Source organism: Argiope bruennichi, chromosome X1, assembly GCF_947563725.1.
Source record: "Argiope bruennichi chromosome X1, qqArgBrue1.1, whole genome shotgun sequence".
Classification (NCBI taxonomy): Eukaryota; Metazoa; Arthropoda; class Arachnida; order Araneae; family Araneidae; genus Argiope; species Argiope bruennichi.
Window position 1 is genome coordinate 118,937,974 of NC_079162.1, and position 26,901 is coordinate 118,964,874.

Sequence of the window (26,901 nt, forward strand, 5' to 3'; positions counted from 1 at the left end):
TTTCTAGGTTTAAAAATCTAGGAAAAGAATTTCTTCACAAAATTAAATTTTACTAAATTTAGTTTAGTTACTTCAGTTTAGAACTCTGCTCATTGTTTGTTTTTTTTCAAACTTTTCATAAATCTTCAAAAGAATAAAATTTTAAGTAAAAATTCATTCATATTTTGAAGCGGAAAGGAATAATTCTATTATAAAATTTTATTACCCTTTTTTGGAAGCATATAAGTTAAAATATTTATCAATAAATTTGTTGCTAACATTTCAATTTCCATGAAAGGCATTTTTTAGATATGAAATTTCTCTTAGATCACTTCGTTGTTTTCCATCTATTACGCAAGTATTTACGCTTCAGGGCTTTTATAATACTCAACTACGTCATTTAATAAGCACTAAAAAGATTTACAAGGTTAAATATCCACTTGTATATTGCTAAAACATTTTAGACAAAAAATAATTTATGTTCATAATAAACAAGAAAAGTATCGCTTTTCTGCTTTGCTTGGAAATCTAAAGGCTTAAAAGAAGCTCCTAAAGATAAACATAAAACACAAATGATTCATTATACTTGCCTCAATAAATAAACCACTCTTTCGAATTTCATAAGGTTTCAAACGCGAATTACTTATGATGAAGAAAAAATAAGCTATTTTTTTCGAGTTTTATTTGGACATCAGGAGAAAAGTATACGAAGAATAAAACGTTCGTCCGAAGTAATTTGATATTATCAGCGGAGATTTCTAACGAAGCACTTGGGTATATCTGACAGCAGACTAATAATCTTAACCTGACTGTGTAGAACTTCACAATGAATTTATTTAAGATTGCTCCTTTTTATTGACGTAAATAGAGAAGCGTGAGTGTTTAGCACTTGAGGCACCTCTGAAGTCTCATATTTTAACACTTTTTTGTCGATCTAAAGCAACTGCGACAGAAAGTGAATGCAACAAGACTCTGGAGTGCGCCTCTTATCTATGAAAAAAAGGGCGCTCTTTGTGCGTTTAAGTACTTACGCGGGCGCCTATATTATTAACGACCACCAGGTGTATTAATAGGATTTTGTTTATAAGGCCACTTGTTAAAAGGTTAACATTGAAGTGGTCTCTTTTCTGATATCCGATCTTGACAATATTATGCTCTTCGTGTGTCGCCGCTGCATCTTAACTCGGCGCACTGCGGAACAATGATGGTAATTTACAGACAGTTATAGACTGCGTCCTTTGTTCGTTCTAAGCGAGAGGGCAAGGAAGTGCAAACATATTGGGGATGCATTTGAAATCAATATAAAATAATTTAGTTAACACAAATATTTTACTGATTCATCTATGTTTTCGTCAAATCGTTTAGAATAACAGAGATTATGGAGTTTTTAGACTTAGAATTTTCACTTGATGCTCTATAGAAAAATCATGGTAATTTATAGACAGCTACAAATTATGCTTTTTTTTTTTTTCACTTTAAGCTAGAGGATAAGAAAATGCAAACACATTGGGGATGCATTTGAAATTAATAGAAAATGATTTAGTTTACACAACTGTTTTATTGATTCTTCTGCATTTTCGTCAGATTATTTCGAATAGCAAAGATAATAGGGTATTTTTAGACGCAGCATTTTAACTTGGTACTCTATAGAGCAATTATAGCAATTTACAGACAGCTACAGATTTTCAGTTGTGGTCTACATTGCTCTACGTTCGTTGGTAAACAAGTGATAACATATTAGAGGTAGATTTTAAATCAACGAAAAATGATTAATATGAATGGTTTACAGATTCTTCCCCGATTTCATCAGAGCTCTTAAGAAAAAAGATTATAGTGTTTTCTTTGTTTTTGTTACTAGGAACTTATATATTTAGGGTGCATGTGCTTATTTTCCTGTTGAATTGATACAAAAAATTATTCTTGGATGAAAGTGTAAGAATGGCAGATCTCGCTTCGCTGAAAAATTCACATTCTTCATTATAAACAAAATTGAATTATTTGATTATTCAGAAGTCTTTGATAGTTGTCAAAATCACAAAGCAGATCAGAGAAAACAATTCAGCATTCATAGTATTGAGATATCATACACTAACTCTAAAGATTTCGAAATTTGAAAACTAGAATAAATTTATAATTTCGAACTAAAAAGATAATTTTAAACTTCTGATCAATTTGTTTAATAATAAATGTGAACATTTTACTTCGATTATCAAAGATTTTCAGTCTGACATCTAATACAGATTTGTTGTTTTGAAATTTTGCGATTTATTGAAAACGATGCTATAATATTTTATTTACAAATCTGATCACTAAATACTTTTCATCTGGAATTCCTTTTCTAATATGCTATAGAACTAAATAAGACAAATTTTAAAAATGGAGTAAAGAGTTCCATGAAGTTAGCATTTCTTTTCTTTTTCTACTTATAAACAACGTAATAGAATATTCTTTTCAGTGATTAAGATTTCACGAGCTGCATTCCATCTAAAAAACCATATTCCTTTGAGATATTAAATCGCACAGTTTTAAGAATACAAGCTGTTTAATTTATAAAATGCTGAAAAGATTTTTAAAATAGAGATTTATTTTAAATGGTAGCTTTTGAATGTACATACATTTGTAACTTTTATCTTAAACAATGTTAATTATAGAAATGTGTTTGAAAAATGAATTCTGAAAATGGAATAAATTTATTATACAACAAAATAATTACTAAGAATGAATTAAATTTATTATACAACACAATTGATTCTTACCTGATATAAAAGGCGTTCTGAAGTTGACGTACTGTAAGGGTGGAGGCTGCCGATATTGCCGGGAGAGACTTTTGTTGAATTGGTATGTAAAGGAACTGAAGGTAGAATTAAAATAATCACCTAGAAAAGCAAAATACATAATTAATTCTCTTCTAACAAAGAGTGAAAAGTGACAATAATAACTATATATTGCAAGCAATTATTCGGTCATTGATTATATCAAGTTCACTCCTTTGATTAATTCAATGTTTCCATACATTTTTGTGTGTATTATGTGAATGTGATTATGTATGACATATTAGGTGTATTATGTATTATTCTTCAGAATTAATAATAGATATTTGGCATCAACGGTATTGTAAATGGCATTTCCCTCCTTCCACCCTTCTTGACTTTAAAGAATGAAAACAGACTAAACTGATAAAAAACATCAAAAATATATCAGGGTTTTTTTTACTAAGGGTGTTTTAGAAGTATTTCAAAAATAATTAAGCATTTTCCAGAAACTATCAAAATTATTTCATTAAATCAAATTTCATGTAAATTTAAGTTTCCATTCTTTTTTTCACATAGAAATATTGGTAGTTTGAATCTCGATGAATCATCCAAAGGTGATGAAGTGAATCTGGTGTAAATGTGAATTTCTTTGTCGGTTGTTTTATGTTTTAGTTGCGGGAATTTGTGTCGGCAAGACCTCTTTACATTAACATCGTGCTGAAATTTAGAAAGTGACAGATGTCATCACAACTCTTTTTCTGCTGATTCAATATTCATCCCTTTTATCTCCTTGAGTAACTTCAAAAGATTTAGCCGTCAATTAAATTAAACTGAATTAATCTTTCATTTCGTAGAAGAGGCTTTCATGAATTTCGAATATATTCAAAGAAAGTTAAAAATGGGCAGATTCCGTTGATATTGATTAAGTCTGAAAGGGCACTTTTTTGTTTTTGTGATAATGAAGGAACATTTAAACATAAAGGGTATTAATGTTCATATTTGTAAAAGTATCTTTGCATCGCATCGTAAGAATATTTTCGATTCCATAGTTTTTAAAGCACATGAACACAAAAAAGTATCTCGGTAATGACAAATGTTGCATAGCACTGAGATCTATGAATTAATCAAAGTAAGGTGCAGTCAGTCAAAAAAGTATCCGGACACTCTTTGTATCGAACTAAAGTATCAAACAAACTAAAGTAACAAAAGTATCGAAACTAATTATCACACCATTAAACTGTAAATGCTTGTTATTGTAGAAATATGTTCTCTATAAGTTTAAGAAATATTCCTTAATTTAAGGGGTTGTCTCCATATTTAATAATTTACTTAAAATCCCTTTTTTTTTCTTTCAAATAACTCTCACTTTCGAATGCATATCTGAATTTTTCGGATTAAAATAGTTCAAATACATGTGTAATTTTGAGTAAACGGTCGATGAGTTATAAGCAACTGAAAATTTGAATTCCTGTTGTTAAATATTATTTCCCGTTTTTTTTTCTTTTCAATAAATTTCAAGATAAATAAGACATTCTTCCAAATCCATTGATATTTTTATCTTGAATTTCGCTGTTATTAATCATGAGCAAAACAAGTGCCAGGATACTTTTTTTGATGGACTGCACATATATATCAATATAAGCGAGAAATAATGTTCATAAAAGTTCAAACATTGGAACTCACTAAGTCTCCTTTCGGATCCCCTTTTTGACAATTTGAAAAAATTAAAATGATTTAAAAAAAGTTCCTTGAATTTTTTTTGTTTGTTTGTTTAAGGTCTTTCTTAAGTCTAAGTTTGGTTTAGTTTAGTTATATTAATGTCCCGTTTTAAAGCAACACTAGAGCTATTTTGGGACGGACCTCGTCATTTTGAACCTCGGTCAGATGACGAGGACGACACCTGAGTTGATACCCCCCTCCCTCTCCACACCACACCAGCTTGAGTACCTTACCACCAGGCCACCGCGGCTACTTCTTAAGTCTAAATAATAATTCAGTGATGAAAGTTCATATATTCTGACAAATTTTTAAAGCAAAAATTCTAATTTTTCTGTAGTAAAGAAGTAACATATCTGAAAGTAATACGGCCTGTGCTGCAAATATGGCTACTCAAACGAGTGAAGTGTTGATTAAAACTTCTACCAAAAAGGGATCTGCAATCCTAAAACTATATTTAAGAAAATACAACAGTAGCGAATTGAGATGAATTAATTCAATAATCTTTTATGGATGTGGAAATCTATGTTTGCACGTCTTCCGAAGCCATCATGTTATTTTGATTTCATAAGTTTACCGTTTTATATGTAGCTATTGAATTAAAGAAATGTCTTGCTTTATTGTATGTGACGGGTTTTATAATCTCTTAAATTATACGTGATAAATTTGTTCAGACCATTGTGAATCTCAAGAGATTTTATAAACTTATCTGTAGAGAAATGAACCTAAGCCACCAGTGGCTGTAATGCTGGTATTCCTTCAAAATTCAAGATTTTCTTTTTGTTCAAATTCTTATTCTATCTTTTTTTCATTGCGCATTTGGAATGGTTTCAAAATTTTTGATAGTTTTTAATTTTGTAATTGCAATTAGAATTCTTTATTTATTTGGAATTCTTTTCAGTTACGTTTGAATTATTTCAAATAGAAATAAATGATTTTTTTTGTAAAAATAATGGTGTCTTTATCGCTTTTCTTTTGCTTAGTTGAAGCGAAACTCAATAGAAATATAATTATTGAGAAAAATAAGAAAATGGCTTAATCGCCTTTTTTGAAATTCGAATGAAGGTTTGTGAAGTTTTAAATTTGAAAGGGAAAAATCCAAAGAAAAAACAAAAAAATTGAAAAATTTGACTGCAATAATAACCGAGTGTTTTCCATATTTTCAACATTACCTTATTAATCACACGAATTTTAAAGTAGTACCATTTCAATATTAAATGTAGACATGAAATAATTTTGAGTAGATAATACTAGAAAAGCGAAGAAAATTGTCCTCATTTATAAAGCATAACACTTTCAACTCGTATTATAGATTTGGGTAATGACATATATGCTTGAACATATCATTACCACTAACCAATGAGTTGCTTTTTCTTGCAGTTTTGATTATATTTTATTTGCTAGCGAAACAGAAGTCGAAAATTTTTACTACCCTGTCTAATATTAATGAATTTGTAGTGTGAATTTTCGATTTATTACCAGATTTTAGTGCAGTCATATATTTCATTCATTTTTTTTTAAATTTGGGATGTTTTTGTAATATTTCTGTTTAAATCTCAGGTATACGAATTTTTATTTTATCATTTTTCTTGGGAGTTGACTTTAATTTATTTTTTCATATAATATGTTCTTGATAAAAACAATAAAGTTTAAAAAATGCTGTTTATTTCTTTAATATGTATGTATTTCCTATTAAATAAATCTGATAAGTGGATTTGGGGGTGACTTTTTATATGTTGGGTGGGGAAGGAATTCAGATAGCCAGTTTTGTTTAGTGTTTTCTGTGAAACGACCATGAAACTTTGAAAGCAACTGTACAACATTCTCATAATTGTTCTTTTCTAACTATTTTTTATCCTTAGCTGCTTTGTGAAATCATTAACAGTTTTTCTGACATTGAAGCACTCTTAAGATTATTGACATCGAAATTTGGATTCATATAAAAAAGAGATCCGTGAGTCTTTTCCTGATCCAGCCATTGCTTCCATTGTTAACTTTAAGCAACCTGATATTAGCACTGCATCCGAAAATTTTCAATCTTTGTAATGCTGTTAATCAATATTTTGCTAATTCATTATGCAGTCTTTAAGATATTATGATAGCAGAACATTTAATTAAACGTGTTTTCCAAACTGTAACAGTAAATTCTGGATGGATGTAAAACATGTGAAACGCATTAACTTGTTCCCACCAAACAACAAAAGTCACATATGAATTTAAGAACTTGTTGACAACCAAACACATCGAAAGAAGAATATATCCGCTCTATACTCTTCCTCAGCTATTCTTGGCTTCTTTTGGAGAAGGGAGCAGAACATTAAAACACAGCAAAAAAGAAATTAGTCCTCCGATTCACTCTCTAAAGCGTTCTGTCTGCCACAACCGCTCGAAGGCACTTTTGGAAACAATAGACGATCTTTTTCATTTGATAAGCGATTCTTTTTAATAGAAGCACGTGTTTGCCATAGAGATCCCAGCTGCTTCACAAGATGGAGGGGGGGGGGAGATTGGAAACCGATAAATCTCTTTCCCCCATTCCTCCCATCCTGCGTAATTAAATGATAATAATGAACCCTGGGTCGCACCTGACATGCAATTATTGTTCGACGTCTGGGCCACGTGACAGCTATGTTTGAGCAGGGTGAGGGAAGATTCTTTTTATTTGTGCTGTTAATGCCACCGAGACGGTGAGGTGTTTCTCCCTATTTTTTCCCCCTCTTGAGGAGGATTCCACTGGTCGTTATCATAGCATTGCAATTCGAGAACTATTATCGTTCGGAATATGATATCTTCTCTTTATTTATGAAGAAATATTTTTTATTACTGGGAGATTCAAGTAATGCTTTTTCTTTTGGATGTACGATGATTTGAAGAGAACATTTATTAAAAGTTTATTATTACCTTATTGTTACCATTGACGAATAACGAAAGAAGGTTTTAGTCATTTTTATCATGCATGGCTTTTAATTTTTAGCACATCTTAACGAAAGACAGGGTAATCGCTTACTCTATATTATTTCCCCGGGGGGGGGGCACCTCGTAATGAGGATGAGATGCTTCCGGCATGGTGGTTGTATCTCGCTACCCTGGAGGGTACACAAATAGGTGGGGGATCTGACTCCTCCCATCGATGACGGAACTTACTTCATTCGGTGAGGGTTGTACCATGGCCGGTTATGGCCCTTAGAACTCAAGCCTTATGGTTTAAATCCGTGTGCCTTCGTGGCGAGTCGGAGAGTCAGATGGTTGACTTACTCTATATTATTGTTAATGAATATTTTTGATCCAATGAATTAAAAAATCTAGACTGAAAGCAATAATTTAAGTGAAAATAATGCTAATTTAAAGCAAAATTTTCAAATTTATATATTAGAAACAATCGTAAGTAAATAAATTCTTTCTGAAAAAATTTAAGAAAATTTCATAACTAATCAGATTTGGTGGCAAGCGTTCAATTACTTATTTATTTACTTTTACATTACTTACGTTATATTTTTATATTTCTATAGAGATGATATTAGAACTCTCAGCCAGTCGAACTTCTGTTCTTCCCTGTTTTTATAAATATAATGGGATTTTCAAGAAACTCCGCGGACAGAGGCTGTGACACTAGGGGGGGGGGCAATTACCCACCATCAGTGATGGCTTGCCTCCCCCCCATTGTCAAGAAATGAAAAGTTTCATCGGTAAAAATCTTCATCATTTTGGTAGGAGTAAAGAGTCGGATATCAAAGAATCTGATAATTAAAATCCAATTTGTAAGTTACTATATAGTAAACAAGGAAACTGCTTTTTCCTGAATTTGATGATCTGATTAACAACGGTTAAATAGGAAGAATGTCTAGCATTTGATTCAGTTATCGTCCATTCAGCCTGTTTGGCAGAATAATTGGCATGACAACAAGTGAATTCGGTGTTCCTCATTGACGACTATTTTTTGATCGGTCTGCTAAAAAATTCAATGCAATAGATGTCGGCAATGTTAAATAGAATGTAAGACTTTTGACTCAAATGATGTTCATTTAATCTGTAATTTGTATTGCATTTGGTAACAAATTACAGATGATTAGTAATAAAAACACTAAAAAATAGGATACCTGATTCACTTGTCAGACATAGCGACAAGTGAATCAAGTGTTCAATTTTTCAATTGTTTTAAGTATATAAGTGTATTATTATCAAACACAGCAAAAAAAGTTTTTGATAAATTGTTTTATTACAATTGAAAGGAAAGCAGGAACAGTTTTCCTTTATTATCGGTTTCAATTTTTTTTCGTGAAAAGGTTATTTCATGTTTTAAATGTAAGACTGAATCAAAGACTTCCAATAAGACGTTATTTAGGCCCCAAATACAAAGACGTACCCAAACAAAATGGCGTCCAGGGCATATATCAAAAGAGCGCCCCCTTTTCCCCACTTCTTATAAAATTTCACCTGCATATTTCCCAGGGAAACCTCATGACAGAAAGACCAAATACTAAAAGTACAGTTAAGCATAAATAATAATACATGAAACATTTTTGAACTGATATTACATATTGTGGCAAACAAAACACCTTCGACAATCATCTGGTCCTCCCGTCAAATTACTTATATTAACTTCAGAATATCAACAAACTTTAATTTAGTTTTTGTCACCGAAAGCCATAATTGCTGCAAACAACCATCCATAAAATGAATTAAATTTGATTTACATAAAAAATGAAAAGGTATGCAGTTTTGCATTGCAACTAACTGTTATAAAATTATTAGACAGAATGATTTTCTAAAAAAATGAGATTCAATATAGATTATTCTTTGTTGAACAAGCATGAATTTAATTTAAATAATTTCACGTTATTTAGCTAATTATAAAGCATATAAAAGAAGCAAAGCAAGAAGAAAATTATAACACACAATGGAATAGCAGATTAATTGCAGTAGATGTTTTTAACCTGAAATTGAGTAAAATTTCTATCTCATGTGCATTTAGTTATATCTAGAAAATAAAAAAGTCAGAGAAACCATCCAAATCACTTATTTTAATGTTAAATATATCGCATACCAAATATAATTGTAAAATATGAATTATCATATGGTCATAACACCATAGAAAAAAAAAGCAAATACTTAGAAACACTTTCATTTTTATAGGCCATATACTCGAATATATTCAAATTAAATCAACCATAGGAATAATACGTTGTTCCTATAAGAATAATACTTTATTCCAAATAATAAGAATAGTACTTTATTCCTAATTATTTGCTACGAACTTCAACAGGAGCCTAAATCCAATCAATATGAATATGGCGGTAAAGACATATGATCTCCGTGTATAACAAGAGACATTCGGTGCAGTTTATTGATATATTCCCTTTTTTTAAAAAGTTCTGAGGATAAATAAGTATGTTTCCCTTCCCCATTAAGGGCCAGTTTTTGAAAGAATTTTAGCTTTCCAGAAATTGAATTTAAGTCATCAGGTTTTAGGTAAAGATTTCTGTCTGTTATTCCATTTTGAGCACGTTTCGTTCAAGAACAATTTTTCCTTAACTTGAAAATTGTAATAGTAGATAGGCCTTTTTCTTTGAATGTAACATTTAAAACACAATGGAAAATGCAAGTAAATTTGAACTTAAAGGAAAATGAATTAACCTTTTTTTCCGTTTTTAATCATTTAATTTTTTAATAATCTGATTTTTCAATTCATTTCTCTAAAATATAATATCTTAAATTTTTTTTAAATAGAATTTCTAGAATTACAACTTGTGAGGAGTTTTTATAATCTTGTTTATCTTTTAATACTCTATATCTCTATCCTCTACAAATATTTATACTCTTTTCATATATTTGTGAAATTTAGGAATGTTTGTTGAAAGTTTGTAAATAGTAACGATTTACTGACGGTTACAGTTAAATGATTTTCTTAATTACTCATTACTGTTACGAAAATAATAAATTTAAATTCGTTCTAAATAGTTCCTGTTTTTTGAGCTTTTTGGCTGGATTTACAAGATAATACTTCAGTTTCTTTATTCTCAAAATTAATTTTAAGAAATATTGAAATATCATTATATATTTCCCATATGAGTTTAATTTCCCCCACTTTTTAACGTTCGAAAATTATAAAATTTAATTATACTATCAAATGTCCTTGTACGTTAGCATTATCTAGTTTCAAGTAAATGTAATTAAAAAAAGGGGAGAAACTAAGAATCGATCTTTGATAATCGAACTTCTTAAATTTCAGTTTCCCCAAGTTTTCTCGATTTAGATAAATTCTTAAGATGTTCAAATCAATTCAATTCATATTTTTTGAAATCTCTTTAAATTTGTTAACACTACTTTAAAAGTATCTGGACCTGAAAATTAAATTTAAGGTATACCTGTGAAAGACGTGATTAAATGCTTCCCGTTTGAATTCTTCTACAGTAATCGTGTTTTAACTACAAAATTTAATTGTACCATCCAAATGTTCTTGTCATATAGCACTAACTATTTTGAATTTATTGTAAAATTAAAAAAAAATTGTAATAAATAAGAATAAATTTCTTGCAATTTTCTGGGAGTAATTTGATTGATACTGAGCTACAATTATCCAGCACTAGTTGTTCTATCGTATGCCAATTTAAGTTTGAAATTCATTGCCCACTTTGTAAGAGATAAAGAGGTCTTGATATATTGCTGTGTAAGACAGCATTCATTATATGTCAGATGACATGCTTAATTACATCTATCACGTAATGCTGACGTCACATCATTTGACTTCATTTTTTTCCCTTCTACTTCGATGCAATCTGCATTCGAGGAGAATACAAAGGTGCTGATTTATCATATCTCATACGCTATGCTTTATGAGTTACAAGAGTTAAAATCTGATTACCAACCTAATAAAGGAGGAAATAAATGTTTTATTATTATTATTATTTACATTCAATAGCAAAATTTACTTCTAATTGGGTAATCATGGCTCATAATGTAATTTCTTTTCTAAAATAGCTTGCAAAAATAAAAAAATAAAATAAAATAAAAAAATAAAGAAGAAGAAAACAACAATTTAAGCCCTTGTTTTCGGTACTTAATATTCTTCAATGGTAACCTCAAATTTTAAATACAAAGGACTGCTTACAGAAAGAATTAAATGTTGTTTTGTTGATTTACATTAGATAGCAAAATTAACTTTTGATTGGGTAATCATGGCTCATACTGTAATTTCATTTATAAAATAGTTTACAAAAAAAAAAAAAAAAAGAAGAAGAAGAAGAAGAAAACAACAGCATTTTAAGTTCCTTGTTTTCGGTATTAATATTCTCAAACTGGTAAACTTCGTTTTTAAGTATAAAGGACAAAAAATTAAATCATTAAATTCACTCATTCACACCAATGATGAAAGAATAAAGGATAGATTAGTTTCCCTTGTTGTTTTTTTTTTCTTTTAAATAAAATTTAAGGTAATTTTTTACATCCCTTCTAACTAATTGAGTATCTATTCTAGAAAAGTTTATTTGTAACGAAAGCCTAGTTCATAACCGACATCTAATATGCTGTTGAGGTATTATTAGGCTCGTTCACTGTTTCTCGAAATATACTACCTGTCAACAAAGATATCCCAAGTGGGTCATCAACGCACACTTCAAGAACCAATTACTAAGAAGAGGTGTCAAAAGCAGTATTTTCTCTTCTTTCTACAACAAGGTGAAAGAAAATGTTTCTTTCAGAAAGATGCTATATCAAATATTATATGTATTGGAAGTTTTAAGGTATTATCTGTATTTCTATGATTTAAAAGGTACAGTAGGGGAATTAAGAAGTGAGGACAGATATCCGAAGCGAACTTATCCTTTTGGATTAAATTCAAAATAGAAGATTTTTTATTTGGGTAATGAATTTTGTAATGGGGTAAAATTCTGAGAATTTAATTCCAATATTTTCTTCCTATTTCCCTAATATTTCTATTTATAATATTTCAACTTCTTGTTGTGTTAATCTTGTTCATCTTCTTTTTAGATAACTTTTAGGGTTGTTCGATTTTTAGATGAAATTTAAATTATTTGTTTTGCGCAATATACTTTAGGATGCTTGAAGTGTTTCAATGTGGCCACTCTGTTGTTCTCAAATATTCTAATTTCATAAATACTATATATCTCATATAAGTTGTGTCCACTCTTTAAGCTCTTGTAATATTTTTTTAATTAATTGCTTCAATTGACTGAATTATATCTTTCAGTATCAAATATTCTATATCTCTTTATCTTAAACACATGGGATAAACCAGTAGAAGGACTATTTATTAATCACCGTGGTTTATTTTTCGCGAACGTCTCTTCATAAATTTTAATTATATTTTGAATTTACATATTCGATGAACTCATAGAAATGATATAGATATAGCAATATTATATAAAACTTATTTCAAATATTTTACCGAAAGGTACCTTATTAAAAATAAAGTGGTGGAATGTCAAGAATATCAGGAAATAGCATAGGATAAGATACGACAAACTTCTCGTATGAGAATAAAGAAGTCGAAATTAAATAAGATTTTGGTAAGCATTTAGAGTCATTGGTTACTTACGACTTAAATTTGAAATGCTTTTAAGAAGTATTGAATTTTTCATATCAAAATGCGAATTTCTTTCTGCTTGAGCTTTGAATATTACGTGACCTATGAATTTTTATCTCCGCTGTAGTCCGCTTGCTCGATTGACAAAGAGGTCGGTAGTTGTACTCAAAAAGTTTTTACTAGATTTGATAGTATTTAAGTATCTAATTTTAATTACAGAAACATATTTCTAACTTACATTTCACGAACGATTACAAGTGTTTGATTCATACATGTTTGAAATGATGTTGGTGTTGATGTTCTTTTCACAGAGAAGTGCAATTATTCCTATTATTACTAAATATATTTTATAGTAATATTCGAATGATGTTTAAGGGTTAAAATGTTATGCGATCAAATAAATTAAATGAACGTTTAGTTATTTCTAGTCCATGAATATTTTGGGAACATTGGCTGTGAAGTTGCCAGTATTTCCCATAAATACTAAATAGGTAAAAAATAATTATGGTGAATAAGAAGGAGAATTTCCAGCTACCTCTTTTATTATTCTTTTAAGCAGTTAGATAATTATTTTCATCACACTGGCGAAGGTATACTTTAAGGTATATTATTGATACATGATCATTAAGGTACGTGCGCTCTTTCGTAAGGCTTAATTCATAAATAAACATTTATACAGACTCGGCTAGGTTTTATGAATTCGAAACGGAAATTTCTCCAGAAAAGACCTGGCTAGGTATTTCTTTGAGGCCCATGAAGCTTGTGGAATACGGCAGTTTTTCAAACAGTTAAATATATGGCAATGAAATTTTGAGAGTCATTAGGAGAGCCAAAAGCTCCCTATAACTAGAAGTTAAAGTGTTTTTATCTTTGAATTTAAGAGAAAGATAATATATTGTAAATGATAAAAATATTAACTTTAAATTTTGTAAAAATAGAATTTATTGCATATATAAATTATTACATAGCTAATTTTCAGTGTAAGATAAATTTTTGGAATGAAAAATAAGGCAAAGTAAATTAACATCTGAGGACAGATTATACAAAAATTGTAAATGTAGGAAAACGCCAGATTTTCTTTTACAAATTAACAGTATAAATAAACGACTTATTTTCAAGAAGAGAAATATGTATGAGTAATTCAAATTACACGCATTTGAATCGATTCAGAGCTCAAAAGCTTTTGTAAAAATTTCGCCTTCAAAACAACAGATCTGACGGTTTAATAGACGGCCCACTGTTGTAAAACAAGCCGCAAATGAACTTGTTTATCACAGCGTGAATTTCGGTATCATAATCAATAAATTATCGAAATATTATTAAAATACATGCAAGCTTTTGAGTTGTGAATTTTATTAATATTGTAAGCGCTATTATTCAACCAAATTGACTATCTTAAAGTCACATATTTGATGGATCACCTTTCAGATAAATAAAATATGTTCGTATTATCTCTCTTTCACGTCAGAGGTTGGACCCTGAAGTGACCTAGGATCTGAAATGAGTAATGAATTCAATATGAATTGCAAAATAGCATTTTTTCAGGCTATGATTCGTATAGTTTACAGGTGCAGTCTTAGGATGGATGCAAGAAAATTAACACACGGATTGAGATATGAAAGTTTTCTTTTGAAAGAGAAATTTTATTAAAAAAATAAAAGAAGAAGTATTAAAATGGGTGTAATCTATCTCGCATATTTTCTGCAGTTACGCTATTTTACCTATTAAATAATGGTAAGGCGATTTAACTTCTTTAATTATTAATTTGATTTTTATAATAATTTATTTCAGGCTTTTATTTAATTTCTCGTATTTCTTATCTGTATGGGTGGAACTTTGAAATAGATTTTTCCCTCAATGTTTGATTTATTATAATTCTGAATATTTGTACTGCGTTGCATCTTCGACAGATATATAATTTTTCATATTTTTAAAACTCAATTATCAGTTAATCAATAAATGTTATTTTAGTTTTAAATTTTGCAACCTGTTTACGGTTTTAAAAGAACCTTTCTTTTCATTTCTGATTTTCATTTTCAAATTTCAATTCAATTTCCTTTTTTTTTTTTTTTCATTTTGAATTCTGAATTTAAAATTTTGTAAACACTATTTTTTATAGGTAATAATGAGCATTGAAAAAAAATGATTACTTCCTTATTTTTCTCAATAAATTCTTTATACTGAGTTTTATTTCAACAAATTATGCAATGATAAAAATAAGCATCATTATTATTTTTGTAAAGAAACTATTTATTTATATTTAAAATAATTCAAATGTAAATAAAAATTAAAACTTCTAAAAGTCTGTCAAATTTTTTGAAACTATCCTTTAAACACACAATCAGATAGGGGAAAATAGGAGTTTCAACAAAAAGTTCTTAAATTTTGAAGGAATAAGAATATACAGGTATTACAGCCATCACAGATTTAATTTCTTTATAGCTAGTTTATAAAAATCATTGTGACTCATATAAGAATCATAAATGCTTTGAGAAAATTCATCACATAACATAAAACAGCATTAAAAATCGTATTAGGTATATTACATTTCTTCAGTCCGATAACTACATAAACAAAGGAAAACCTCCGAGATTAAAATAAGAAAGGCATCTCTGAAAGGGAAGTAAACGCAGATTTTCCCATTCACAGCAAAGTTTTCAGTCCAGTTCAGCTCGACGAATCCCTTGAATCTTCTTAGTTTCATTTTCGAGATAATAGAGCACATTTTGATAAAAGCAACGCTAAAACCACAGATGGCTACATTTACAGCACTGATTTTATTACTCTCAAATACCATAGTTGGGTCGTTACAATTTCAACAAAAAAGAATGACATAATAGTATTGAACCTCCATGTTTATTTTTAATATATGTCATTACAAATATGTCAAATCATAATTTTACCTTTTAAAACATTGTGAACTAACAAAAATAAACAAAAACTAAATTTATAACAAACTGATACTAACAAATTTAATTAAAAACAGTTTTTAAACACACTCTTTTATTAGTGAACCAAAAAGTATAATTTTTTTTTATTTTCTTTTATTTCTATTTATATATTTATTTAGTCTTTAATTTATAATTTGCCATATATATTATGAATCTTGAAATCAAATTTAAAATTTATGGAATTATTTGCGTGTGAAATCAAAATTAAATTAAATTATTCGGTTAACTGTTAATTAAATTCTGAAGATACGAAACCATTAAACACCTGTATAAAAACATTGATAATCGTGTGTTGTATAAGGTATTAAAAGTGTATTCAAAAGAGTATGTGTTGTATAAGGTATTAAAAGTGTATTCAAAAGAGTATGTGTTGTATAAGGTATTAAAAGTGTATTCAAAAGAGTATGTGTTGTATAAGGTATTAAAAGTGTATTAAAAAGAGTATTAAGAGTGTATTAATGTATTAAAAGTGTTGTATAAGGGGAGGTTATTCAAAGAAATGAATATCACGACTGCATCTAAGTTATTTTCTTCTGAAGATAAGTTACTTGAAAAGGTTGCTGGAGAGGGGTTTTTTTTTTTTTCTTTCTATCTCTCTTTTTGCCTGCATCCAAGTTGCCTCGAATATATAGCAAACTATTTTATTTTAATAAAATTTTCTCAAACTTAGTATAAAAAAATATAAGACATACTTTAAGTTTCAGTGGTGCCGGGGTGATCGGCTGTACGCGAGAAGACATACTTTAAGTGGGAATAAAATTTGCGAGCTATAATAATGCGAGAATAAAATATGTTCACAACATATTTTATTCTCGCATTGTTTAATGACAATTTTAACATTTATCGGGTTTATTACGATTTTGTCTTCATTTTTTTCATTAAAAAAATTGCGCAAGTAAGAAACTTAATAAGTTCAAATGAATTTTTTATAAGTCACCAAATCTATCCACCATAATTAAATGAAAACTTTTTAAAAATAAAAACTGTCTTAGATTATCTCATTCGACAAGAAATCATTATATCTACTTTATTGTAAAACAGCATTCCTTCAGAATTCCGGAAATGACAATTTGGAAATGGAAAAAAAATTAAAGATAATAAAATAAAGATTTATTTGAATTGTAGTTCGATTGCTTCAAATACCAAAGGCAATGTTTGCAATAGATATAAAAATTCATTTTAATACCATTAAAAATTAATCAGACATTTTTTTACAGTGTTTGCTGAACGCTCTTTCGATTTCCCGTGTGAGAAGTTATTCAAGAGGTATTTCCACATGTACTTGAAACACCCACATGCGTCAAAACTAGTTAACCTATTTTTAATTTTTCAAACTGAAATCTGTTTTTGTTTAAATATTTCTCGTCGTGAAACGTCTAGAACTTGCTTTCCTTTTATAAAATATTAAAAAAATGTTCCGCAGTAATTAATTTCTAAGCGTAAAAGTTACTAGAGTTTATTGGGTGAATAGTTGGGAAATCAATTGGTCTTTGAAAGCATTGAACTATTTCCTGCAAAAGTCTAATTAAAATTTTGGAAAAAAACTGGATTACTAATGCCAAAATATGGATGAAGTATTCTATTTGAATTCAATACTATGAGGTTCATTTTTTTTTTTTTTTTTTTTTTTTTTTTTTTTTTTTTACATTTTAAAGATTGATTAAAATTGTGAAGGTTACATGCTTTTGCTTATATTGACCTAGTAGGAGAATAAAACACGTAAATTTTTGAAATGAAAAAATTCTATTAGTGCTATATTGAAGTTGTCTGAATACAGTAATGTCTTAATGAAGAAACTATTGTGTAAAAATCTCAATTTATCCTTATTGAAAAATTCTCGATTCTTCCAAAATTCCTTTCTTCCTCTACATTAAAGCAGAAAGAGAAAGAAAATTAGGCCAAAGGAAATGAACTCATTGCTACCTTTCAATAAATTAAGAATTCTGAAATATTGGTTTCTTATACAAAGAAAGCTATTATTAAAATATCAGACTATCAGTACTTAATAATTGTTCAAGTGATGCTGCTCTTGACTTGTTTTTGAATGCTTGTTTCCTTTTTAACTTTTCAGTTCTTCAATTTCGCCATTTGTATTTTTTGAAATAAATATCTTGATATGTGAAATGATTGGTAAAACAAAATAACCAGTCCCTCAACCTCAACTCTTTGTCCGATTTCGCCATTTTTTTTAAATCAAAAATTAAAATCTTTTTCTTCATTTTCTTAATGAGATTTAATTCCAGTTTGTAATGTTGATATAGATCAGAAATGTATAGTATAATATTTAAAGTATTTTTCTATTTAAATTAGCTAAAATCAGGAGCAAAATCAAAACATGACTTAGAAAAAGAATAAATCCTATCAAATGATTCAATTACAAAAACAATTAATCGAACACTTTTCCAACAATTTTTCGTACATACCGTGGAATAATCTTTGCCTGCCAAATTATTCAATGATAATGTTGAAGATGTAATAAGTTAGGGAAAAATAATTGCTCCCCCCTGCAAAACAAAGCCTAAATTTTTTGAAACAATGAATAAACTTACGTCAATGATATATTTCCCATTTTTTCGGTAACAGTTTGTCATGTTTTCGGTCTCTTTATAATTTTTCATCCTTAAAGCTTCTGTTACTTATCTCTCTCACTCACACACACACTCATTGAAATTAATGATAAATGAACAATAACTTGACAGGGTAAAGACTAGCTTTAATAATGAATACATCATTTCTCAACTAAATTCTAATAATATTTTAGGAGTCGCAAAGATGTACATGGTCTTCCTTGGTCATGGAGAGACATGATTTCTAAACGATTTTCCAATTCAGGACATTAACTATTTAATATAATTTCATCAGATTTTAATTGTACTCTTTGGAAGAGATTGAAAATATACAATACTTTTGAAATTCCACCAAACTAATATTATAATTTTCCTTCAGTATCTAACTTTTGATCTGGGTAGTGCTGAACTATCACATTTGTTCCAGGATCTTTTCAATTAGTTTTATGGAAAACAATACACTTTTCATGGTTATTTATCTTTAGTTTAAAAAAAAAAGATAAATTTCATTGCTATTGAGATGTAAATCGCAGATCTGATACACTCTGCTCTTTTAAATCTTCCAATTAAATTGGATCTTAAATATGGAGATATTTAAAAATTCCAGCGTTAACAAATGCTATTGACGGTTGAAAAATGAACTTGAAGTCTTCCTCTTATCTCAAGTTCTGACACGTGAAGATTAGGATCGATTATGACAATACATCATTAGTTTAAGTTCGACAATCGAAATGTTGGTTAACATTAATTTAAAATTCAACAGAAAGAAACTTGGTAAAATAGTTCTAATAAGGAATATAAACTAGTTAACTACACAATAGACTCCATGTATTTCTTTGTGGTCATCAAAAGCTTCCTTCCAATTGTAAAAACAAAAAAGTGAAATATGATAAAAATTCTCTTGTTTTTCCTCACTTCATGTTAAAATTTTTAAATAAAATTTTGCGTAACTTGAATCAAAAGCAAGGTTAAAGTGTCAGATAACCAATATCAAATAAAATAAGATGGAATGTAAGATTGATAGAAATTATTCAAGAAGATAACTAAAATATCTATTTGTGAAAACCGCAGTTATATTAATATCGACCTAATACTTAATTGCATTCTGCAAATGGAACTTCTAAAAACTTTCTATAAAAAAATTACTTACAATATTAACCAAAATTTTTCCATTTTTGGAAACGGAATACGCATGGAAATAATTAACGCGTAATCGTAGGAATGAAAATCGAAAGTTAAAGTTTCAAACTTCATATTCACAAGCAGCTTTAATAAAATTCAGAAAATCGTTTTAGATTATATGGTAATTTTTTACTTATTTACGCTTCGAAATTGAGTACCATATAATTTTAATATATCGCTTGCTTGTAGTCTGTCCAATATGTAAGTTAAAAATATATTTAAAAAGATATTAGCATGTTAAAAAATTTCCAAGTTTAGCCCAAGAGACAGAGATTTAAACTGACATGAATAAGAGCAAACTGCGAGAATGTCGTATTATTGTAATAATGGCTTTAAATGTCTTAAGAAATATTTGATGCCTTTTGTTTCTACGGGAACTTTTGTTTAATAAAACCAATTTAATTGTATTATGACTTGCCTTCATTTGGCAAGTTTATGGGTTTGTAATTATTTTAAAGTTATATAGGGAATCAACGTTTTTCATCCATCTGCATGAAGAGAAGGGGGAGGGGGGGAAGCTCCAACACACACACACACACACACACACACACACACATATATATATATACTGTAAAGCTATATATTATTTAGAAGCCTTTTATGATGGGTAGGAACCTTTCCAAAAGATGCACTCCTAAATAAAATGCTTATAGTGAAACAATGCTGACTCTTCACGTAGAAGAAAACATAGGAAGCAATTCATGCTTACATAATACACGTCATATGCGTCATTTTGATTCTAGAATCTGTTGCGTATCTTGCAGACATGTGGATGGGACGTCATTGCGTAGTATAAAACAACTTTCAATTAGATGATATATGTAATTGCGTTTATCACATGATTGTGTCATCATGCGAGTTGATTAATAAAATTGAATTCGATAAAATACAAAAACGAGGACTCTGCCCCTGACTATTTCACATAATGAAACGAAGCAGCGCATTTTTTTTTTTTTTCGTAATATACTGAATAAAAGCATGTATACATTTTGAATATCTTCCCTTTGATTTTTTGGATCAGAATTTGATATAGTTCTATAGTTTAGGTGACAAGATATATTTAAGACGTATCCAATTTCATATATCTTACTCGTTATGTTTGTGAGTCATTAGATTCACAAACACGCAAGCAGACTGGAAGTCTTTAGACCTATTTGATTCAGTAATACATGATAATGGATACAGATTTATCGTTCTGGTAAAACCATAAACAACATTTCATTTATCTAGCTTGTGATGTTTTTGAGTTATTGTATCTACATACCCACTGACGCACAGGAAAAACATGTCTTAGTGGATTCCGTCAATAATTTGACAGAAATCTGCATTTATCGTGTAAAGACGATATATTAAATATTTATTCATTTAGCTCGTCGTGTGTGTTTATTATTATTTTCGTGTTAATGGATGAATCATTATCATGGATGAATCAATTCATTATCATTATTATTATTTTGGCGATAACAATAATTTCTCTTTGCATACTTCGCATACAAGAAAGGAAATGGTGTTCCCTAAATCCAAATAATGTATAATTTTGTTTGTATATCCAGATTTATCTCCCTAATTTTCTCGAAGAAGTTGGCTGAAACAAGTATTGTATAAATGAATTCGATAAAGAATTACTGCACTCTAACTAGGCATTCAAAATGAATAGCATGACACGGGCCTGAATTTTGTGGCATCGTATAATAGGCCCCATTACGAATGCCACCTGTGCAGATCCCTCAGACAGATTTACTACCCGACAGCGGCGATGCTCACGTTAGCTAAACACCATCATCATTTCAGTTTATTCCAGACAAGCGAGAGCCTGCTTATATTTTTCATCCAAGTATTTGTTATTTCACCCAATGGATTAGTATAAATAAATTTAATGAAGTAAAATATAAACTTGCTTCTTGAAAACAGAATGAGTTTTAAAAAATTTCCTATCACCATTAAATGTGTCGCAATTGAGAGCGAAATTTGATTAAATTCAATCAGTCTAATACATTCGACTCAAAGACGCACGCGTTTTGGAATTCGATTCATAATGTAGAAGCGCAGACAAACCTTCTTTTTTATCGGTATTTTCCCCTTGACTAAGCCGATTATAATTGTCGGTAGATCGAAAAAACTACCGCCCTTTGATAAACTTTTATAGTTTGCTGCTTTAGACTGTTATCTTCGACGGCATCATATAGATCGTCTAGTGTTTAGTTTCTATGAAAACTTGAAGAACTAGAGACTCTAAGAAATCATTGAGGGAAAAAAAGCTTAGAGAATAGATGTCTTCAAAATTTCAATGCCAAAATTAAATGAATGGATGATATAAAACAAAAACGAAGGAAGTTTTTATGTCGATAAATTGCATTAAGCTTCCATCCGATTTTTCATAATTCTAATTCCTGTTTATATGCAATGCTTCCAGTAATCTAATAAATCGAAATATTTTTGCTGCGAAACAGATGAATATTTATTTGCAACGATATAAAGGAATCGTCCTTCGGATTGCGAGTGATTTTTGAGATGAATTGGGGATAAGATTGCATATTAAATCGTTGTAAGAAATATGCAGATAAAGAAAACCGCCTCCAGTTTTAGTGTATTATATTTTATATTAAGATTGTTTCAAGATTACAAATATAAATTTCGTATCTAGAGCTCTTTTTTTTTTTTTTTTTTTTTTTTTTGTCAGCTTGTTTTAAAAACTCCTATTACCTACTTAACTTTCAGATTGGTATGAAATTTTATGCTTGGATAAACTGAATGAAAAAAGTTGAAATAATATTGCAATCTGTTAGATATAAATTATTTTTAATGGGATCCCAGACTGTTTCTGTTTCTTAATATAAACTCTTAACTTAAACAAGAAATAAAATCAATTGGGGATATCGTTAATTTCGAAAGAAGATATAGTTTTAGTTTTTTATAGTTTACTTTTAATCTTCCAGTTTATACGGAGAACTCAAAATTCTACATTTTTACCCTTCTCAGAATTAAAAAGCTGTATGTTTTTTATTAAAAAATTCCAAATTACTAATATATCACGAAAAATGTTTTGGCTCATCGTTAGATATACATAACTAATTAATAATTAATATATACATACTTAATTACATTAATTATTTCTTCTAGTTCTCAAAACTTCATTTCCTTAGTAGAAGAATTTATAAATAGTAAATTATGAATAATATTAGTTTAACTTGTCTCCATAATTGGATTTAATTATGAAATCAGGAATAAAATCCCATTTTATGGATTTTATAATTGTCGTTGAAAACTGTTCCATTTGAGCTAAAAATGATTATAATTTTTTAGCTCAAATGGAACCAACTGCATTCTGTTACATATAATGCTATGAAGGTTACATATAATGAAACTATAAATTTTTGGAAAATGAAACATTGGAGTTTTTTTAATAATATATTGAGAAAATAAGTATATTTCGGAACTGGTTCTTTATTACATAACTGCTTCCAATTAACAATTAGTTATCGATAGAGTTAATATTGCCTATATATGTACAAGTTTTCATGGATTATTCATATTTTTCAAAACTTTCATCTAAGCACGTGCTGTGAATGTTATTGAACGATCTGTAAGAATAAATTTCCTTGAATAGGTCATTATGGAAGACAAAATTTCTTTTCGGAAACTGGGTTTAAAGCAACGTTACCCAAACTTGAGGTTTAGAAAATGCTTTAAAAACCTTAGATAACGCAAGACTTGGCGAAAACTCTGTCAAGCAGATTAAAGGCATTTCAAAGGGGTTCGCGACGGATTAATTTAATGCCGATTCAGCAACATGTTGCACGCTTTTGATATTAGAGTGCTATTTAGGCTATTAGAGTATGGTCCATTACATCTCAGCGTTTGCATCCATTTGCGTCTCTTAAACTTCGAATTTCGGGGAAATCCTTCCTCATCATTATCCACAGAGACAAGAAATCATTTTGAGAAGGGTTGCGCTTCGTGTAATTAAGATCCAAAGCATCAAAACAAATTTTTTTCGGTAGTTCCTCGAATCAATAGAATGAAATTAAGCTGCTATTGAATACAAAAAATCATTTTGAGAAGGGTTGCGCTTCGTGTAATTAAGATCCAAAGCATCAAAACAAATTTTTTTCGGTAGTTCCTCGAATCAATAGAACGAAATTAAGCTGCTATTGAATACTGGGACTCAGGGATATCTAATTTAGCGTGTATCTGGCGTGCACTTTATAAATCAAGAAGAATTAATGAGGATAGGTTAGGAGTTTCTGATTTATTTATTATTTTATATCAGAAATTTACGGATGTTGAAAACGTGGAATCGTTTTCTTATAAAATAACAATGTCATTTAGAAATTGCATAAATGTAAAACTTTTAGATTGTATTAAATTCAAGCTAGTGATTCAAATTTTTTGTCTAAGAGGGCAAAAAATCCATTTTATGGCCTTGTATGAAAAGATTTTATAGTTAATTTGTTTAACTTCTAATCAACTTTTTGAAATTCTTTCCATTCCATGTCTGAACATTTGTCTACGTGTTGGCATTAATAAATACATTTTAAATTTTAATTTAATACTTTAAGGGTTAAATGAAAAGCATTATTTTTATCCAAAGGTCTTTCAATCATTCTAGCTTTCAGTTGTTCGCAAAAGGAAATGAACTCACTTTTCAGAATTTAACGTCTCTCGCATCCCTCCCCCCCCCCCAAAAAAAAGGAGGTAAAAATTAAAGATTATTAATATTTTTTTAGTATTGAGATACGAAACGCTTAGCAACTTTGTGAAATGACGTATTAATAAATAAATGTTTAATATTTTTCTATCAAAAATCAGGCCTCCTCCTTTGCTAATGAAATAAAATGAAAATGTGTATAAGCATCTATGTGTGCATATTATATAAATATTTTGAATTATTTGAAATTATTTCTATACTTCTACTTTATGGTACTATTCAGGAATTTTAGAGTAGAATCGCAATCATTTCTATTAGTTTCACCATGTGCTATATTTTCAATAGTTCTAATATTTTGATTGGCTGATAAAAATCTGCAGTTAGATCCTTAGAAAAGAAATACTTCTAAGCAAATAAATGATTTAAAATTATATGAGATTATTTGGTTTACTTAATCAAACTACATTTTATCTAACGGCCATTTCAAGTCTTTTTTTTCACTTGATAAATAACTTTTAAATTGCATTTAGCATTGTGTAACAGAAAGTTTTTTTCTAAAATAGAATAGAACAATTTTCCAAATGAAACAAGGAAATGCCATTTGAATATGCCAAAATTCGGATGATAACAGCATTGGTTTATTATTTTTAGTTAAAATATTAGGAATCAGGTTTACATTTATGTATATCTGGTATTGTACTTAACGTCTTATAATTTTTTTTAAAGTTTTACTAAATATTTGCAATTTAATAACAATAAAATAAAATTTTCGAGAATAAAATCGATGTCAAGACTAATGTCAGCATTATCATGTGAAGTTAAAGAACTTATGATAGAAGTAAAACCCAACCACCGGCGCCATGAGTATGATCCAATGCTTGTATCATGTTGTTGCTTAGAACTTGTTAACTTATGGTCATGGATAATATAAATAGTCATCCACCTGAGCTCAAGGAGACAAAGTAACCATTTGGGCATTTTTCATAAAGATGGAACTTTATAACCATAAAAAATCTATTTATATTTTCCATATTATATTTTCATTAAAAGTAAAAAATAAATAAAATTTAATAATAATTTAATTTTTTAATTGTTTAAGAGTTAGAATGACAGAGTAATAAAGTAATTTATGAAAGAAATATATCACTAGTATTAGTTTTCAGTTTATAAATTCCCAAATTACGCAAATCAAATTACAAAATTAAAATGAGATGGAGAAAATTCAATTAAACACAAAATAATAAAGTATGCTACAAAATTGTGAATAAATCATTCTCTTTTGAGAAAGGAAGGGGAAAGGACCATGGCTTTCTGAGAAGGTCTCAGATTCGTGGAGCCGGAGGGTTACGAGTTCAATACCCGATTTCCCAAAAAGATCAACAATGTATGTGCGGAAGAAGCATGCTAAAGTCAATATTGGGTTGAAGGATCTTTCTTGGGATTGTGTAAAAACATGGAGAAGAGGTGCTTAAATATTGTCTTCGTCATAATATCTATGTTCAAAATTACGAGCTCTGTCCCAAAGTATCCTTGTGTTGCTTCAAAACGGAATAAACTATTAATATAACTAAATTAAACAGAATTTAAGAAGATTATGATTATGAAGATTTCAGTGCTACATTATTTACCAACAAGTTTGTATTTAATAAACAAAATGGTTCTTCCTTTTATTGAAAGACCGAATTTTGACAAATGTCGATATTAATTGGTGAATGTCGATACACATCAAATACATTGGTAGAAGATCGAACATTTTCTAAATATCTTTCTTTGTCACTTACCTTGGCAAATGTCGATATTCAGTATGCAGTGGTGGTAAATGTGGAATAAACGTATTTTGTTATGTTAAGATAAAAATACAAGCGTTTAAATAATACTTTATTACTAAAACATATCTTGATATTTATAAAAATAAGAGAAATCGTAAGTAACAGCACATGCAGGTAAAATAAATTGTTAAACATAAAACTAACAGTGCAGCCGAATTATAAAAAAAGAAAATAATAAGCAATTATAAACTTACATAGAAATAATGTGACAATTTTATTTACACAGCCTTTATGTTATACAACCTTATCTTTAAAAAAAACACTTAAAATGTTATAACACTTTGAATTGTCACGAGTCGCTTGCTTTTACAATTGCATTTAGTCGTGAAGCACTCCTTTTTGCAATAATAGTGAGTATAACCTTGCCTTCCACTTTTAAAATTAGTTGCAGCTGTTATAAGTTGTTACAATAAATAAGATTGCATAATGTAATCACATAATTTCTATGTAAATGTAGTATTGGTATTATTTTTGTTTCTTATAAATGCACTGAATCGTTTTGGATTTAACAGTTTATTTACATGGGCTGTTACTTCAGATTTCTTCTATGATGACACAAATCATGATATGCTTTAATATCACATGTGCCATTATATTTATGATTTAGAAGTTGCCTTTTTGTCTTAACAAAAATAATTTTATTCAGCATTTCCAACAGTCATGCTCAATTTTAGCATAACACTGGCAATGTTCTGAATGCATAAAAATATTTTTAAAAATTCAGTTTTTCATTG

The 26,901-nt window shown here is 29.0% G+C and overlaps 1 protein-coding gene across 1 annotated transcript in view; it reads right to left on the reverse strand.

The window, feature by feature from the left end:
* LOC129958623 (homeobox protein DBX1-like) overlaps positions 1-26,901 on the reverse strand; it is a 59,860-nt gene that overhangs the window by 12,803 nt on the left and 20,156 nt on the right. The window contains exon 2 of the mRNA XM_056071221.1: positions 2,736-2,855. Coding sequence (XP_055927196.1) covers positions 2,736-2,855 — 120 coding nt within the window. The remainder of the gene's footprint in view (positions 1-2,735; positions 2,856-26,901) is intronic.